This window comes from Patella vulgata, chromosome 3 (genome assembly GCF_932274485.2).
Source record: "Patella vulgata chromosome 3, xgPatVulg1.2, whole genome shotgun sequence".
Taxonomy (NCBI): Eukaryota; Metazoa; Mollusca; class Gastropoda; family Patellidae; genus Patella; species Patella vulgata.
In genome coordinates this window covers 51,956,623-51,976,921 of record NC_065881.2, presented here as the reverse complement: position 1 = coordinate 51,976,921, position 20,299 = coordinate 51,956,623, and the positions used below count along the sequence as shown (strand labels likewise).

At 33.8% G+C, this 20,299-nt stretch overlaps 2 protein-coding genes across 2 annotated transcripts in view; one reads left to right on the top strand and one right to left on the bottom strand.

Moving 5' to 3' along the window:
• The first annotated feature begins 48 nt into the window (after positions 1-48).
• LOC126816097 (transmembrane protein 143) lies at positions 49-6,989 on the top strand. The gene is made up of 6 exons (XM_050542293.1): positions 49-182; positions 1,634-1,830; positions 2,792-2,951; positions 3,577-3,771; positions 4,174-4,801; positions 5,623-6,989. The coding sequence occupies exons 1-6, from the start codon at positions 111-113 to the stop codon at positions 5,937-5,939; spliced, it is 1,569 nt and encodes a 522-aa protein (XP_050398250.1). The 5' UTR covers positions 49-110; the 3' UTR covers positions 5,940-6,989.
• Positions 6,990-10,207: 3,218 nt separating this feature from the next.
• LOC126816096 (uncharacterized protein KIAA0513) overlaps positions 10,208-20,299 on the bottom strand; it is a 63,888-nt gene continuing 53,796 nt past the window's right edge. The window contains exons 7-8 of the mRNA XM_050542291.2: positions 14,044-14,138; positions 10,208-13,924 (exon numbers count right to left, since the gene is read on the bottom strand). Coding sequence (XP_050398248.1) covers positions 13,875-13,924; positions 14,044-14,138 — 145 coding nt within the window. The 3' untranslated portion in view covers positions 10,208-13,874. The remainder of the gene's footprint in view (positions 13,925-14,043; positions 14,139-20,299) is intronic.

Below are 20,299 nucleotides of genomic sequence, written 5' to 3'. Positions count from 1 at the left end.
ACATTTTTTTATGAAACCAGTTTTCAAACATTCGAATATCCAGTCATCGGTCTGGAAATTCGAGATCGAAAAGAATTTCACACTCCGCCCTTGACCTTGGATCGATTGCAATGGCTGCCTCCTTGCTGAGAAGAAAAGCAGGGAATCTTGTCAGATTGTCCTTGGAAATCCTTCCAAACAGGGTAATTTGTTCTCTGAGAAAATGGCGTTCAATTATTAGGCCCCTTGACCCGCAGATGTCTGTCATAACGTAGATCTATGTCATAAGAAATATCTGGAATAAAATTTAGCAATGCGGAGGCTGAGACATGGATTGAAAGTAAAGCGGTCATTATTTGATCATCGCAAATGACATCAGATGCCAAGACCTTTACTGTCTGTAGTTGGAGTAGTCTCATATGGAGATCATGCAGGCTTTTGTAAATTTTAATTTCTAATTGGACAGCAAAATCTGACATGATCAAAATAAAAACTTATATTATGTTGAGCGAAGATTGCCCCTCGCGGACAGATTACCCCAGAGCATGCTCGAATCTCTGTCTAACTTTCGTTGGCTAATCAGCGTACACAGAGTAAACTCTGTGCAAGGGAAATTTAATGGATTACCACACTGATAATCTACCCCAGCATTAAATGTTTCATCTGTTATATGTACATATATTTAAATATTTCACCAATCCTTTCAATTTTTCACCAATCACCTTGTAAATATTTTATTTTGTATATATAACATGGTTTTGTCTGCGATATCACTTAGGTAGAAACGGACGTTAAATAAAGCTACATGTATTTACATGCATAAGAAAAGATTATCTAAATTTATAGTTCGGTAATGATTTATCTTTGGAGTCTGCCAGCAACCACTGGTCCAGCAAAAGCACCAATTCCATTAGCTATATATCCCAATGTAAGCCTTGTCATATCTGAATATGGTGACAGTAAAAAAATTAGTTGGTAATCGTCCCGGTCCGCCTAGAAAATTCGGACCAGTATTTTTTTTTTTTTTTCAAAGTTTAGGCCTACCCTTTTACGATGATCAAAACCAATGGTAAAACTAAAAGTGCCAAAATGTAGATAGGCTATGAAATTCCTAAGCTAGCGCGATCCATGGCGCCATAGTGGATAATCTGTATACAATGTCACACATGCTGTCTTCCTCACATTTATAGTTTTACAACACTTTTCAAATGATTTTTGTTTTCCAAGCTGTATTGGTCTGCAATATTGTCATTCGCTGTGGCTACAATTGTCCGTAAGAGTTGTTGCATGCCAGTAAAAGATCGGTATGGATGTTGTCCACAGAATAACGTGTCACTGGTTGATTTTTATTGTGAATCTGCTAACGGAAAGTTCGATCACCAGCCAGCTATTTTTTTTTTTTTAATTGCCCTAATTAACAATTTATTTGGAGATATTTTTTATCGTGAGGCAAACTTCCTAATGGAACTCTCTCAATTTAATCTAATATTTGTGTTTTAACTGTTGATTACATGTTTTAAAATTAACCTTCTGTTATAACCTTATTTTTGACACATTAAATTAATTAAATTGATAATCAGCATTCAAGCACATTGAGGCTTTTAAAAGTTAATTGCTGTACCATATACTGTATGATCATTTTTTCTACCTTCAGACAGTTGTACGAATATTGAATGAGAAGAAATGTCTGAGCTATTTTCAAAATTTGATTCATCAACCGAAGTTCAAAGTTACAAGGAGTTTGTCTTCTGCTGTAACAGCATCAAGTGAGGAAGGAGGTAAAGGTGGTAAGCAAGATGGCATTGCTGTTAGCCCAGAAGAAGAAGTTCCAACTGAGGAACAATTGTATAGGTATATTATTCCATTAGAGCTATTTTCCAAAACAAGATAAACATTGTGAGAAACAGGCAGTATTCTGTAATAAAAGGCAGAATGTATTATTAATTTTCTTTCAAACGTTATCCTGTGTGCTTTGACAAATAAAACCTATTTCTATGGCATTCATCCCATTTTGAAAGATAGCTTTTCATACAAACAATTTCTACTTTATGGGGGTGACATAATTAAGCTGAAATGTGATTTTTGACATGATTGTAGACTGAGCATATACTGACAAAAGAAAAACAATAGCAACCCTTGGAGGTCATAAATACTTTACAGTTAAACATAGGCACAAGGGGTACAAATGGTACAAATCAAGAGTCAGAAACTAGATTTCTTTCAGAATTGGTGCAGCATAAGGCATGCAGTTTAGCAGAGCATATTCAACGACGAACAGTGTTTGCAATGATAAACCAAGCAGCAGCAGTACGGGAAACTAGAGGCATGCAATTCTGCAGATGTTGCCAGATAATGTGCCAATCTTACTGTGGCAGCCATTGTCACATGTAGTCATTTTTTTAGATCCCTGATGGCTCAGTAAGGCATTGGCTTGCTAATCTGGAGGTCCCATGGTCGATCCCAGAGTTGACCGAGAATTCTCATCGGGATCTTTCAACGTGGTTCCTCCTTGTCAGTGGTGCAGGACAGAGTGCCTGGCAAGGGACAACGTATAGTCATTCAGATGGGATGAACAACTGATCCCTTGTCAGTTAAAATTCAATATACGTGTAGGTCGTATGCCACTGTCAGGACAAAATTTCCCTGTTTTCATTATCCCAATCAGAGCAGCACAGTAGGACGATAAACCCCATACCCCATTTCATTTCACATGTCGTTCAGAAACTGGCCACTTTGCATAATCACTGCATCACAGTATACATACAAACATGGTACTAAATAATTATTTTAATTAATTTTCCGCGTATTACAGGGAAAGATATATTCCAATAACGCGACGCTCTGTTATCAGACATATAATGGAAGAGAAAGAGTTCTTAACAGAGGAGGAGAAGAAACAGTTTGAAGATTTCGCTCTGGCCTTAGACAGTGCTCTTGTTAACAAATATCATGGAATTTTACAAGAACTTAAGGTATGTTTTTCTATTCATATTATATCCATTGAATATAGAATAAAGTATAGACCTAAGACCTGTCTCTGAAATCTGTCAACTGGCTTTTAACACAGTCATTCTGAGCATCTGGTAACCTTAATGTTTGGTTTGCTACCCCCATGTATCTCAGGAGGTGGATGGGTGGCCGACTGATTTTCTCATCTGATACATGCACTTTAGATCATTTAGCTCTTATCCATGAAGGTCATTTGTTCGATGTCAGTTTTTTACTTGACAAAGAGTACAGTCGCCTGCATAACTTAATGGTTTTTCTCTGGTTAATCTTTTTACCCAACTAATTGATATAGTATATGTTAGTCCCAAATAACTTGGTTAGTGTCGATAGGATGTTAAACCCCTCCTCTCTAAATCTAAAAAATCGAACATATATGACATAAAAGTAAATAGCGAAAACAAACATTTTAACCGTGAACTTAAACATAATTAAAATGTTTGTTTTAGCCATTTGTATGAAGATGCCCCAGGCAACATCTGAGAATAGAAGCAGATTAAAGCACTGGACCTGTTTGAGTATTAGATCTTTTATCATTTTCATCATCTTCCTGATTTACTTTAATCGTTACTTTAAATATTCTGCTTTTAGAGTCTCTTTGATCCTATCAACCCTGACAAAGACACAATTCAAACAAGGAAATGGAATAGGAGAGAAAGACTTGATAATGAATTCTGGTTATTAGAAAGATTACAAGACATAATGGAAAAAGCCAACTTTCATGAATTATCTAAAAACACTATTAATACAGCTTTATCAGAACACGAGGCAAGAGAGGGTGTCAGGGTAAGATACTTTGATTTTTGTTTGAGTTTTTTTCTGAGCAAAAATGAATAAGGTGCAGATCAAGTAACAATAGTAACATTGTGGCAATTCAAGAACAAAAGCAAAAAAAAACCAAACCAAATCATATTACTTATCTTATTAATTACAACCTTTGTTATTAATTTGGATGTATTGATTTAAATCTTTGTACCTCACAATTTCTGTCTGCATTTTATGGTTTTATTTTTAGCATTAGTACAATACTTTGTGGCCTTAATCCCTATATTGTACAAATCTTTTTATCCAGACTTTTATCTTTCCCTTTTTAATTTATTCCCGTCTTTATTAGCCCTGTCGGAGCAGAACAGTAGGACGTTAAACTCCATTTAATTTCATCTTAATTATTAATTTTCTTTTTTCCAGGTTAGTGTTAATCCCCTTAAATATGATATATTACGGTTTTGGGCACTAGGACGTGAGATACCTGAACAAAAGTTTAACCTATATGAACAATTCCTGAGTAAAGTTACCAAAAAACCTGCTAGAAAACCCATAGAATATTATAAACGAGTTGTGGTTGCCATTAGGCTAAAAAAAGACCAAAAATTAATGCTGAAAGCTTTTAAAGAGGTGCCAGTCAATGCCTTAGAAATGTTATTACCCGATGGTACTATTAAAATGAGTACGATGGATAAAGGTATTCTTACAACATCAGCATTTATAGCATCAGTTGGCGTGGTAGCAAAATTAGTTACAGTTTTAGCTGACATGAACATCGATTGGACACTTATATTGACAGCACTGACAGGAATCATTGGTATCCGTGCCTGGACAGTTTATAATAATCGTAAAAATAAATATCTTGTAGATGTATCTAGAACCTTATATTATAAGAACATTGCCAATAATCGTGGATTGTTGACGTTATTAGTAGATAGAGCTGAAGATGAAAGTTTTAAAGAAACTTTACTGACATATGCTTTCTTATTAACCAAGAGATCACCATCAGTAAAAAGTTTACCTAGTAATCAACAAAAACCAGCAGAATTGGGTAAAGTATATTATTTTGTAAATCTTGTTGACTGATCACCTCAACTAAACCTGAGGTCTTAAGATTCCATCAGTTGTTATTCAATGTTTAAATAGAAAAGTTATTTTGTATCAAATGACAGGATAAGCTCATGCTTTCTTTACCATAATTACCTGGTTTAAAATTAAATATTGCCTGGATATACATGTATAAACATGCATCATAATGTTCAAAAGTTTCTAGTTGAAGATTGGGTTTGAAGTCACATCAACATATCATTCATGGGGAATAGTACTTGATCAGAATCAAAGACAAAAACTTACAGATATCATGCTTCGATGTTCTGACACAGATATCATTCACATGAAATACAATCAATGCTTTATTATACAGATAGCACAGCTTTATTGAAAACAATAAGAGAATATTTGTCGAAAATTCGCGCTATATTTATAAAAAATCATTGATTGTAGTCCACATAATTTGTCCTGGTGTTGTTTATGTGCTCAAACACTAAATGTCACTCAATAGATGAGAATGGTTAGCACGTCGTGCACGCTGTATCATAAGGCCTGTCATTGAGTCAACTGGCATGGTTTTGAATCCCTGGTTGTACGTGACAAGGAGTAGGGTCGCCTGTCCTACCTTGTGGGTTTTCTCCGGGTCCTCCGGTTTCCTCCCACTGCTAAAGACCCCTATACGCAAGCGAATTATTGAAATAAAAATTAAACCATATGTTTGTCCCGAAATGACCTAGTTTGTGTCAACCCATCTCTCTCCCTCTCTCTTTCTCTCTCTCTCAATAGATGATGTAAAATATTTTTTTCTCTCTCTCTTTTCAGGTGGTATAACTGCATTAACAGTAGAAAAATCTGTTGAGAAATGGCTTCAATCCAAAACTGGCGTTGTTCTTGATTTCGATTCTTCGGAGGCAGTTGTACTTCTAAAAAATTTCGGACTTCTTAGTGAGTGTGCTGACAAATTACATGTTTTATCTTTAGATGCAGCTTTTAGAAATCTACCACAAAAACCGCAATCTATCGTCGCTCGTGCTCTTGAGGTAGATATATCTGAAGGCTATGATAGAGATGAATATCTAGAAACTGAAAAAGAATACAAGGAAGAAGAGAAGAAATCCAATAAATATGGCTGGTTTTAGTATTGTATTATATGTTTAGGGTTAATTCCATTGTTTCCTATACCAGTGATATGTATATCTAGAAAGATGAGTGTGTGCAATTACTAGCAGATTAAATGAAATATATTATTATATACAAAATCTCAGGATTAATTTCTGCACTTCCACAGGATTTTCATTATGCATATACAGGTTTCTGTGGATTATTTGGACATACATGTATAACTGTCTTATTTTATACGCAAATAACTGTTCATTTTTAAACAGTCAATCAAAAATTGGATATTATTGATGAGTTGTGGGCCCTGAATAGTCATTAACCACTTTGGGAATACTCGATTGAACATTCTGGAATTGAATTATCTCTATCTCAAATATAGTGATAATCGAGTAAAAAGGGGGGGGGGGGTCAGACTGCAAGGCATTGCGCCAACTGCATAAAAAAATATCTCAACCAACCATGACAGCTGAAACATATTGGTTGTTTTTAATTTCGTCACTATGTACCTACACCACCTCCATTGTGTGGACTGACAGAACTGTGACATTACTGAATTCCATTTTATTTGAATGCAATTCTGTTAATTCGGGATGTTCCAGGCTGACAGTCAAGCATCCCCAATGATACATCCTTAATTTCTTTCCATTTTTGTAATGACTTAAAGGCAATATCTTGTTTGTTTATATTCAGTAAAACTAGAATACTGGTGATTGGACTGGCTGCCATTACTGGTTATGTATTCTTATTGAATATTATAAAACAAATGGTGTCCTAGAAACATTAGTAGTGAGATATTGTAGATAATATGTATATAGTTAGGAATTTATTTAATTTAAAGATGATGGTTGTATGTTAATATTATGTAGGTATTGTTAGTGTAATATCAAAATAAAAGTTAAATATGTTTGATTATCTCCCTTGACACATCAGTCCACCATAAAAAAAAACTTGCGGCCAATAATGATGTTTTGACAGCTACTGTGAATAACACTAGCACCTAATATTCTAAATATGCAAGTTTTCATCAGATAATTTATACCTTTTAAAATAAAATATATTTTTGTTTTGAATTCTGTTCTTTATTAATATTCTAATACTTATAAATGGTGGTATTGTTTCACTGTACATTGACCATTACTTCAACACTTATATTTCAAGCTACTTCTTGATTTCTAATTACAAATTTGTGTCACTGATTTTTGAATTTGACTTTTGTCTGGAGACCACTAGTAGTATTGTAAAATTATCTGTTTTTATGATATAAATGCTACCAACTTTTTAAGACAAAAATGACAATTTCAGTTTCTCCGGCAATCTTTTATTAAAAAAATTAACTTATTCAGGCTAAAATAATTCAGCTATACTTTTAATGTAGGTTTTTCATTTTGATCACTTATATGATAAAATAAAGTAATTGGGAAAACATAGAAAGCCGTGTTGGGAGATAAGATGTTGTTGATTGTATTCATATTAACTTCAACATTCTGCTTATAACTGTTCCCATGACAACAAAACAAAGTAATAACTTTTCTAAACTATCATCAAAAATAATGACATACGTTCAGTGTTACTAAATGAAAGGCATGATTAACTCATGAGGCTTACATTCTCGCTTCTGTTGTTCATTCTTCTGTCGAGTATATATATATATATTCATCCTCTTCAGAGTGATTTATTGGATTTCAGTTATTTTAATGTCCTACTTTTCTGCTCAGACTGGGCTAATGAAGACAGAACTTTTTTATAAGCCTCCATAATTTTATATATTTTCGTCTGTCCATCCATCCTAAGAACTATACTCAGAAGAAGGAGACATATCGATACTCAGATTTATCCCTTAGTATGTGGTAGTCCCTGTTCAATATTTTTTCAGGTGGGTATATATCTATTGATTGGCAACCCATTTATTGGGTAGTTTTAGAGGAAGAAGGGCATTTCTGTATAGCAGTGACAGAGCAGAGACACTTAAAAGCAAAAGATAACTTATTTTACGCGGTTTATTATCATTTTTATTTTAAATTGCATTTCTATGCGGTCTTTAGTTTCTTTCAGTACTTATTCTCAAAGGTCTTAATTCCAGCCCTGTTTTTAAATCGTGTATAGATTTTAATCCAAGATATTATTACATTGAAAAAATAAATCTCAATCCCCTAATTGTGTACAAATCATCTTTTATACTGGAAAAGCTTACTCTGACATTTCCATACTGATTCAGCAAACAATCTACCGGTAATATGAACTTGTTAAATAGCATTGAATGAAAACCATTTTTCAATCAGCATACACCAGTACATGAACATTAACACTGCACAGACAATCCAAAACGTCAAAGTGATTTTGCAAAGCCCTTCACAATGACATAGAAAAAAAAAAAACAGTACCAAAAATAAACTGAATGTCAAGATGAATACAAAACTGTCTGCTGATGATAAACCATGGGACAGTGTCAGATAATCCAAGAGCCAAGACCATGTTATCATGTGTTTGTGGAATAGTAGGGGGATTGGTGGCCGATTGGACTGTCATTGAGTCAAGTGGCGTTCCTTCGACTCCCCACTTGTATATGACAAGGAGTAGGGTCACCTGCCCAACCTCTTGGGTATTCTCCTGTTTCCTCCCACTATAAAGACCCCTACATGCAAGCAAATTAATGAAATAAGATTAAACCATGTGTTGGTCCTGAAATGACCTATTCTCTCTCTTGTGCAATAGTAAGCATAATATGCATTGTGCATGAAACCCATCCATGTCCATACACCTGATTTGATATTTGTTGTTTATTTCTTGCAATGTCTGTGTACCTGGTTTTTCTTGTCCGCAGGTTTGTCTTATCGGTTTTGTTTTGTGTGGTCCTCCTGCACTTACTGTTCTAGCTGTGTGGCCAAATAGCAGTTATTTTGTTGAGACTATTAGATGATCAATTTTATATTTCTGGGCAAATGTGATATGACCTAAATATGGTAGTATTAAAAATATTATGTCAGCACCAGACTGGTGAAATTAATGTTCATCATATAAAGAAGACCTATAATGGAAATAGCTGACTTGCTCTTCAGGATATCAGTACAAGTGGGTCATAGCTGTTATGCACTCAAAACAGCGAGAACCTGGTTGTTAGATTTCAGGATGATGTGGTGTCTGGAATATATACAGAGAAATCCAGGATAATAGAGAGCTTAATTATAACCATATATTGTATGGGTCTCTCTTCATCACTAATGACAATGACTTTCAGGGTGTAATTTAACATCAATATCAGTTATGACTATGAGAGCGAGGGTGAAAATTATGTCTTTTATATGCAAATAGAGGTAATACCCATCTATATGTATACTGTATGGATCTCTCTTCATCACTAATGATAATGACATTCAGGGTGTAATTTAACATCAATATCAATTATGAGAGCAAATGTGAAAATTACCTCCTTTATATGTAAACAAGTGAATACCGGTCAAGATCAGTTTTTCGTTTCTTTAGTTTTGGTAGGCCATCTAAACTTTAAATGGCAACAACTTAAAAAGAGAACAAGACAGACAGTAATTAATAGAAGGTTCATTATTGTCCCCTGCCTTTCAAAGAAAACAGGGGTCTGTCTATTCAACGGTGGTAATGATTAACCATAATAATGGATAACCGAGACTTTGTTTATTATTGTAACAATGACAATCGAGGCTACAATGATATTAATAAGTATTTCTTGCTCAGAGTGAAGTAATTTGAATGAGAATGAAATTTTCAGCATATTCCCATTACATAATCTATTTCTTAACTATTATAGAGAGAACAGTCAGCTCTTTATCTAATCTTCCATAATGCTGCTTTAAGAAATTCAGAAATAAAAAAATGTATTGATGTATAAACAATCTGATCTACACCTCTACTCTCTCAGTTAACCTCATGGTGTAGGTCTATCAGTCAAAACCAAGCTTTCCTGATCACTATTACGGACAGTTTTTGTACAAACTTCGTTTTTAGTATATTGTCTTCACCCTCAGATTGAACAGTTGTTTTAGTGAGGGAACTGTGAGTAAAATCTTGGGGCTTCTAGAAGTTTCACTTAATTTACTCATATCTGTCTTCATTAGCCCAGTCAGAGTAGGATGTTAAACCCCTTTTCATTTCTGTTCAACTCATATCAGGCAAACTTTCTTATTAGATACAGAAGGAGGCAAATATTTAGCACTGATACCATAAAACACCCTAAATAGCCATCGTTTGCTTTCTGTGCCCATAACATATAACACTGTTTTTATTGAAACAAAACAACACCATATTATAATTAACCTGACTTTAATCACTAGCCTTTATTATAATTATTATAACGTAACATCATTGCACTCAATTACTAAGATTATACTTTTATGAATAAATAAGTTATAATAAACATTTGTAATTTTTACCTTGATAATACTAAGAGTAACTGTACTGGACAGTAGTAATTTTAATATAAATCATAGTTTGGAGTTTGAGATGCACCAATGACTAAAATAAATGAATTATTTATGAGACATATATAATCCATATGAGAAAAGACATAGAAGTAGTATATTAATTCTCTGGACTTTATTTTAACTAAATCTTTATCCTTTATCACTGCCATGTAATTTATTCTTTTAACTCCTCTGTGATCCCCAAGGAGATTATGTTGAGTTATTAATTATTATGAAACATGAAATTAATGTAAAAATTGCCACCTTTATAGGTCGATAAATTCCATTATCCACTTAAAGGAGCTAAATCACTAATATTTTGAACCTAGAAATTGACACAAATGGGTCGCAACACATATAATAATGTAATATGAATGTATATAAACTGATATACATTCAATCGTTTCCGTTCATACTCTAATTTCAAATCAGTTATATTCCGCGAAATATGCCAGAAGCCTCAATCGAATGGCAATCTCTAGGGTCTGGTTATTCCAATCTACACCGATAGTATTTATTGCGCATGCTCTCCAGATAAGATATGGTGTCACTGTTTGACATGACTTGTGGGGTATGTCTAGCCTCATTTTTCGAATCGAAAATTTTGGATGATACTGATTTAGAGACTTAGCTACTTTCATTATAGCTTGATTGAATTGTGCATTTATGCTTTCAACTTGCATATAGTTTCGGTACAATAAAATCTTATACCAGAATTAATGATACTTTTTCAGGGGCTCCAAATATAGTTGTTTTTCAAACAAATCTTTTTGATGACAACAAAATATCTATACCAGCGGCTGCCAGGCAGTATACGCCCACATTTTCGAGAGACGGATAGAAAACAAGCTAAACAAAAGTGATTTTTCCTACAATCAAGGGCCATAATTTAGGAAATTACAATTCTATATGCGCAAATATCGAAAGGAACCAAGATATTTGATTTATAAACTTACATTTCAAGTTTCAACAAAATCGGATAAAAATTGTGACCTCTATAGGGTCCACAACCTTAATAAACCATATTTTTACGCTATTTGAGAACAAGGGGTGGCCATTTTGTCTGTCAGTTTTGGGCCAATTTTCACGAAATTCGAACTCAGTCGTCCTTAGGGTGTAACGGTGATATAATAATACGTTTTTTTAAATCGGATAAAAATTATGACTTCTATAGGGTCCACAAGCTAAAAACGTGATTTTTCGTACAATCAGGGGCTATAATTCAGGAAGTTACGGTCCCATATGCGCGAATATCGAAAGGAACCGAGATCTTTGGGTTATAAACTTACATTTCAAGTTTCAACAAAATCGGATAAAAATTGTGACCTCTATTGGGTCCACAACCTTGATATACCATATTTTTACTCTATTTGAGAACGAACGGCGGCCATTTTGTCTGTCAGTTTTGGGCCGATTTTCACGAAATTCGAACTCAATCGTCCTTAGGGTTTAATGGTGATATAATAAAACTTTTTTTTTAAATCGGATAAACATTAGGACCTCTATATGGTCCACAAGCTAAAAACGCGATTTGTCATACAATAAGGGGCCATAATTCATGAAGTTACGGTCCGATGTGCACGAATATCGAAAGGAACCAAGATCGTTGGGTTATAAACCTACATTTCAAGTTTCAACAAAATCGGATAAAAATTGTGACCTCTACAGTGTTCACAAGCCAAAAACGTGATTTTTCGTACAATCAGGGGCCATAATCCATGAAGTTACGGTCCGATAGATGCCAATATCGAAAGGAACCGAGATCTTAGGGTGATAAACTTATATTTCAAGTTTCATTGAAATCAGATAAAAATTGTGACCTGTAGACTGTTCACAAACAATTGTGGACGGACGGACAGGGGTGACGACAATATACGTCCACATGAAAATGTGGGCGTATAAAAAGTGTATCATAGTTCCGACTATTTTTATGTAGGTATGGCTCTAATATTATGAAGAATAAATTAAATACACATATAATTTATGATTAAACTCAGCTTATTTTATTTTTTTTCCACTGTTGATATCGAAAGCTGAAAAGGACTTTTGTGATGGTTAACAATGAAAAGATCATTCGCTATGTTCTACAGTACCAATATTCATATAAATTTTTCTTCCAAACTATTCTACTAAACTATCCGTCAATTTTCTACAAAGAATGTGAAACACTGAGAATGAAACTTAAATATTGTGACCACAGTCATGCTTATGAATATAAATAATACAATTACAGTATGCTGTGTAAATCTAGATATTTACATATATTATTACATATGACTATAAGCTGTTCATTTATATACATCTAAAAGGAATGTTGACCATCAATTTTAATTAACTGATTTGATTATTGTTTACATAAAGCTCTTGAACAATATTATTTAATATTATTATTCTAATAAGTGTTTGATTAGGAAATATACAAATACATCCTTACTATGCTTATATAATTATATGCATGTTACTATAACTATACAGTGTGAATAATTGGTTTAATTATCAATTTTCAAACATCTTTATTTAATTCTAACTACAAATATACACTATCTAATAATAACTGTGAGTGGTAGATATACAATGTACATTTAAAACATAACAATATCTAAATTATTTGTACATTGCATATTAAACCTCCTCTGTTCTCGTCAAGTAGTAAGAATTGTTTTTATATCTACATTTTTAATTCTATTAAAGTTATAAATTAATACCTATATAGGAGGTGTGATATAGGCTATGCCTCCTTCTCAACCTATAAAATACTAACAAAACTCAAAGAGCCAGAAATTGATGAACTATTTAGATGCATTACAATTAAGTGTATAGATATTAGAAATAAATATTATTGCACCTAATTTGATAACAGATATTACAGTCAAACATATGGGAATTTCAGCACTGATCTCTGATTCAATATACTTCATATTATTGTCAAGTTATTATGTGTACATTCATTATATTTTGTTGATTCATATACAGGTCTAGTCTACACTATACATGAATAGTTTGAAACTACAAACTAATTATTTTATATGAAACACATATCAATTATAATAATGGAATGTTCCATATAATGAAGATGCCGCAGGTCATACTTTATCTGCATTATAAACTGATCATATCAACAAATGAGCTATCTGAAGTGTGAGATGCTGATTACAATTTCAACATCATTGTCATTATGGGTAAATGTAATAGTTTACATTTAAATGTTTATATACAATCAAGGATAAAATCATTTTTTAGAAATATATACATTGTTATTATTTATAAGTTACCTCTAAAACTATGGTATCTAGCAACATTCATTTAATATTCAGATCTATGAAGCAAAATAAAACAAACATTCATTCTTAAATAAATAACATGCGTTATTCTCTCTCTATGTTATTCAGCTATATGACAATCACCCATCAACTTTCTGTATTAAATATATCTATTAGCATCTACTCGTACATCATGGGCCTGCTATATATGACTTGTGTTCAGATGTTGGTATATATACTATATATAGTTTTACCTCATCTGTTAATGATCTTTATATTTATCAAAATTATCTTTTAGCATCTTCACTTGTTCTGTAAAAGATACATAATTTAATATAAATATATAATTTAAAAGAACATTCTCTGTTAAAAAATGTATAAAGGTTTAAATTATGAATATATTTGTACACTACAAATAATAAGTATCTCACCTTTATTGAGGTTAGCAATAATAGCCTGCTTTCTTAGAAACTCCATACAAAGTTCTCTACTTAATCCAAATGCTCGCATATTACATGTAAAGGTCCTGAAATATATTGAAGAATCTGTGAATAAATCAGCTTATTGATTTGCTGGTAATTGTCAACATGAATTCTTACTGATATACTTATTAAAAACATGATGTTGCCAGGCAAAACGTGTACACCCACGAGCATCTTTGTAATGGAAATCAAGAACATTACAGTTTGCTATGATGCATGTCATCCCTGTTATTCTTCCTTTGTCATAACCATCCAATCTAATTAAATTCTTTAAAAATAGTTTGCCAGTCAACAAAACATACACCTACAACAGCCATGTCGTCTGAGCTGTTTACAAAGTTTGTATCATTGTCAATCTTTAGGTATCTAATAAGTAACATATTTATACTGTTTAATATCATTTTGTGCTTTGACAAGATTCTATGACAATCAAGGGCAATAAATCTATAAGTAATTATAAGAAATTGTTTCAACAAAATTCTTCATTTCACTGGTCAAAACAACGCAGAAAAAATGATGACTTTTGTCAGAAGAGTATTCACAAAATTCTGTTAAGTTACATGTATAATCAAAAATCACTGAAATTCAATATGTAAAAACGTGTAAATCTTTTTTACAAAATGAGATGATCGATCAGGACAACTAAAAATGACCTAATTTCTGATAGAGTTCTTCCTTATGATTAACCAAATAAACCCAGAACCTTTTTTTTTAAATTTTAAAACCATTGATCTGTAGAATGTTAACAATATAACTGTACACTCATATTGTGTAGCCGTTTAAAAGTCTTCCAGTAAAATATGTTAATATGAATAGTTCCGCAAGGCTTGATACATCAAGATTACGTAATGTTGTTCTACAATATATAATAACCAACACTACATTAGTGAATTAAACATGACCAACAGTAATAGGAATTAATCACTTTACCCAAATTTATTTTTATGAAATACTGTATGTACTGATCACAGTTAAATGAGCAAGTTTTTAAATATAGCATAAGTATTCTATCTATGAAAATGTTCATGCAATACTAATAAATCAGAAATTTGCTGTTAGAGAACAACAATTTAACAAAATATAATCCTAATCCATATCATGGAGAGATGAAAGAAAATTTGATGATGTCTCTGCTGTTTTTAATTAAAAATGCTCTAAATAAACAAAGATATTGATCATCAATCAATAAGTTATTATGGTATGTTCTACTCTCCTCTTATATAACGAATGGTTTTAACCTTGGATTATCCTACAAAAACCATTAATATGTCTTCTTCAGTTTGTAAGAGAAACATACATTATTTATTAGATATTTCAGACTTACTTCCATTTATTTCTAATTTATCCTTGGTCAAAGGAACAAAATGACATTCTAACCCCTGGATATTATAACAAAAGATACATTATGTAAGATTTAGATAAAGAAAGAGCTGGCTATTCTTGCTATAAGAGATCAACGAGAGCATCACTAACGCTGCAATATACGTCCACATTCCAGCATTGATTGATATGGTACTTTTTAAAATGAAGAGAATGAAATATGAAATGGCTGTAATATGATAAGAGGCAAAGAAGGCTAGGCGTTGGGTTTGTTTTGCCAAATTTACAGACAAAGTACTAACAAAAAAGTGGGTGTGACATTGCCCAGGAGGTCGGGGCAAGCACCAAAATAAATACATGTAGTTGCTGTCTTTACAGTATAAGGAATAAATATGCAAATTTCCAAGATGATCCATTCAGAATTGCAGCCTGTAGACGATAAATACAAAAAATGGGTGTGGCTCTGCCCCTGGGGGTTGGATATGGAACAATATAAATAGGACCCGCCCCCCCCGTTATTGAAATGACAACATCAATAGTTGCCGTCCTTAGGGTATAAGGAATAAGTATTCCAAGTTCCAAGATAATCCATTCAGAATTGTGACCTTCGGGTGCTAAAGGCAAAATTGGGCGTGGCTCTGCCCCTGGGGGTCGGGGCATTCACCAATATCAATAGTTGACGCCCTTAGGCTATAAGGAATACATATGCCAAGTACAAAGTTAATCCATTCAGAACTCCGACCTGTAAACGATAAACACAAAAATTGGGCGTGGCTCTGCCCCTCGGGGTCGGGACATGCAGTGGCCTGTAGGCGACACACAGACACACAAAAAGAAAATGGGCATGGTTCTGCCCCTGGGGGTTGGGCATGCACCCCAAACAATAGGGATGTTCCTTAGGATACAAAGAATAAGTATGCAAAGTTTCATTATGATACGTTAAGAAATGCGGCCTGTAGATGACAAACAAAGAAATACTAAAAATGGGCGTGGCTCTGCCCCTGGGGGTCGGGCATGCACCAAAAACAATAGGGATCTTCCTTAGGGTATAAGTTATAAGTATGTAAGGTTTCAAGATGATCACTTAAGAATTGTGGCCTGTAGGCGACACACAGACAAACACACACACAGACAGGGGCGACGGCAATATACGTCCACATTATGAATGTGGCATATAAAAATAGATATCGGTATGAAAAATTAATATATTATTGAAAATATCATTCAAATTTTAAAATGTCGCTGACGTTCAAAACCATTTAAATCTCGGGCATACAATGATCTATAGAATTGATTATAGGTTTGTCTAATGAATAAATGTCTAAATAATTAATATAAAATTTGAAGCGAAAACAGCCAGATTTAGCTCAAACACAATGCACCTTAATGTTGTGTCTGGATAATCCTATCTAACCTGTGCGCATGATGGGTGAGAACTTCCCACAATATTTTTGTTATTGCTGTGTTTTAATTACCTGTTGGTGAACTTATTAGGTTATTCAGTGAAAAATTGAAGGCAAACTCCTACAAACAATTAATAGCTATTTCTTCAGATTGGTGAAAATTGGAACTTATCAATTGTACATGCCCAAATCCTCCCTATATATAACCAGTGGCTTCCAGGCAGGATACGCCCACATTTTCGGGAGGTGGATAGAGAACAAGCTAAAAAGAAAGTAATTTTTCCTACAATCTAGGGCCATAATTCATGAAGTTACAATTCGATATGCGCAAATATCGAAAGGAACCAAGATCTTTGGGTTATAAACATCAAAATTGGATTAAAATTGTGACCTCTACAGGGTCCACAACCTTGATATACCATATTTTTACACCATTCGCATTCAAGCGGCGGCCATTTTGTCCGGTACTTTTGGCTTGATTTTCCGGAAAATCGAACTCAACCTGTATTATGGTGTAACGGTGATATAATCAAACGTTTTTTTAAATCGGATAATAATTGTGACCTCCAGGAGGAACCACAAACTAAAAAAGGCGATTTTTTGTACAATCAGGGGCCATAATTCAGGAAGTTACTATTCGATATGAGCAAATATCGACAGGAACCAAGATCTTTGGTTTATAAACATGCATGTCAAGTTTCATCAAAATTGGATTAAAATTGTGATCTATACAGGGTCCACAACCTTGATATACCATAATTTTACACTATTTGCGTACAAGCGGTGGCCATTTCGTCTGGCAATTTTGGTCCAATTTTCACGAAATTTGAACTCAACCTTTATTATGGTGTTACGGTGATATATTCAAACAATTTTTAAAATCAGATAATAACTGTCACCTTCAGAGGGACCACAAGCTAAAAAAGGTGATTTTCGTATAGGGGCCATAATTCAGGAAGTTACGATCCGATATGCGACAATATCGAAAGGACCCAAGATCTCTAGGTTATAAACATGTATTTCAAGTTTTTTCAAAATCGAAATTTGAACTCAACCTTCCTTACGGTGTAACGGTGATATAATCAAACTGTTTTTTTTAAATTGGATAATAATTGTGACCTCCAGAGGGACCACAAGCTAAAAAAGGTGATTTTTCGGACAATCAGGGGCCATAATTCAGGAATTTACGATCTGATATGCGCAAATATCGACAGGAACCAAGATCTGTAGGTTATAAACATGTATTTCAAGTTTCATCAAAATCGAATTAAATTGTGACCTCTATAGGGTCCACAACCTTGATATACCATATTTTTACACTATTCACGTACAAACGACGTCCATTTTGTCCGGCAAATTTGGTCCGATTTTCACGAAATTTAAACTCAACCTTCCTTACGGTGTAACGGTGATATAATCAAACTGTTTTTTAAATCGGATAATAATTGTGACCTCCAGAGGGACCACAAGCTAAAAAAGGCAATTTTTCGGACAATCAGGGGCCATAATTCAGGAAGTTACATTCCGATGGGCGCAAATCTCAAAAGGAACCAAGATTTTTGGGTTATATACATGCATGTCAAGTTTCATCAAAATCGGTTCAAAATTGTGACCTCTATTGTGTCCACAAGCTAAATCCATGAAGTTTCGATCAGATACATGCCAATATTGAAAGCAGCCAAGATCTTTTGGGGATAAACCTATATTTCAAGTTTCGTCAAAATCGGATAAGAATTGTGACCTGTAGAGAGTACACAAACAATTGAGGACGGACGGACGTCCGGAAGGACAGGGGCGACGACAATATATGTCCACATGAAAATGTGGGCGTATAAAAATTATATCTTATATAGATGTTGATTGACCTGGTTAAATCCAGAGTGGTCAAATCCAGAGTGGTCAAATCCAGAGTTTAGCCAACAGGGGCCATGTTCACCATTTTGTTACCCAAATTTAATAGATCAACATCAGAATAGAACAAGTATAAAACAATGAAGGAAAACAGAATGAAAGTCATGAGGCAGGAACTGTGTAAGACATTTTATTACACAATCACAATTGAGAACAATAGTTGCCAAGACTCGTGCTATATATGGGTCTGATCATATCCATTCTCTTCACTGTCTCGATGAAGGATCCATTGTGTTTTACTCATGTGTAATTTTATTAAAGATGCATTACATAAGATTTAGATAAGAGCTGACCATTCTTGCTATACATGTAATATACTCTTCAAAAAAAGTAGGGGATATTCAGAAACAATACAAAACTTCGAAAATGCACTGCTGTTTTTATTAGAGGTAACCAGTGTATGTTAATAACAGGCCAATTGCCTACATATGAACATAAACAGTTAATATGGACGGCTTATCTGACGGCCCCATTTCACTCGTAAAGAGATACACTGTCAAAAGTGAAAATGGACGTTTTTGATTTTTGTCTTAATAATGAGTAATTGCTCTACCAATCCTCAGACATTCAGCAATTCGTAGTGGCATGCTCCTAATCAACCGTCCAATCACGATTTGGAACAATCTGACCCACTCCTCTTGCAGTGCCACAGCCAATTCTTGCAGTGTTGTTGGTTGACGTTGATGTCGACGAACAGGTCTCCCGATCAAATTAAATGTAACACATTAAAACAAAGATACACTAAACAGTAAATCTTATGCAAGAACCGATAGGAAAGCAAACATGGATAGGATAAACCAGCAAACGGCAGTTTTCATCAACCCTTCCTTGAAGTGTTAAATTTGAAAATGAACCCATCCCACGTGTATTGCGTGTCGCAGGTTAAGCTCAGTGGTTCTGTTGGGGCGATACGTTCTTCATCTGTGAACATACTCTCAAAGCATGTCAAGTGTCCATGACTATTTATCATATCACAACCTGCATAGGTATTTGCATTTTTTGAAGAGTACAGTTTGAAAATAGACAAAGAAAAATGAATACAATGAAAATATTCAAATTACTTTATTCTGAGTTATGAGTGTTGGCGTAGATTGTTTATTATCATACCAACAGTACTGGACAAACAAGAATAAATCTTGATTATCCATTTTAAGGTTCAATTTTAAATATCACAGACATACTAATTTATGGGCTTTGTCATGTTAATAAATGTCTAAGTAAACCAACAGTGAGATTAATGTCTCCTGCCTCAATCCAATCCCAAAATATATAGGTGACACTCAATTACTTGCACAATTTATCTTTTAATAAAGCATCTTGCAATCAAATTATTTATTATTGAACTTAGACAAGATATTGATGTCATGAAACTGTTCTCCCGCAATAAAAAGCAGGGTCACCGTGTTCCAAGGCAGTGATAAATAAAATTGCTCACCCCAGCTTAGTCCCAACAGAAAATGTTCCACATCCAACTTAATACATTCACATAATGAGAGAGAAAAATAGGGTTTAACGTCCACTCAACATAAACTAGGTCATCTCGGTACTAACATGGTTTAATTTTAATTCAA

Excerpts from the sequence above, each read along its gene's own strand:
- LOC126816097 (XM_050542293.1), top strand. The coding sequence starts at position 111 with ATGGCTGCCTCCTTGCTGAGAAGAAAAGCAGGGAATCTTGTCAGATTG. Across the intron at positions 1,831-2,791 it reads ACTGAGGAACAATTGTATAG|GGAAAGATATATTCCAATAA; the intron begins GTATATTATTCC and ends CGCGTATTACAG. Across the intron at positions 3,772-4,173 it reads AGGCAAGAGAGGGTGTCAGG|GTTAGTGTTAATCCCCTTAA; the intron begins GTAAGATACTTT and ends TCTTTTTTCCAG.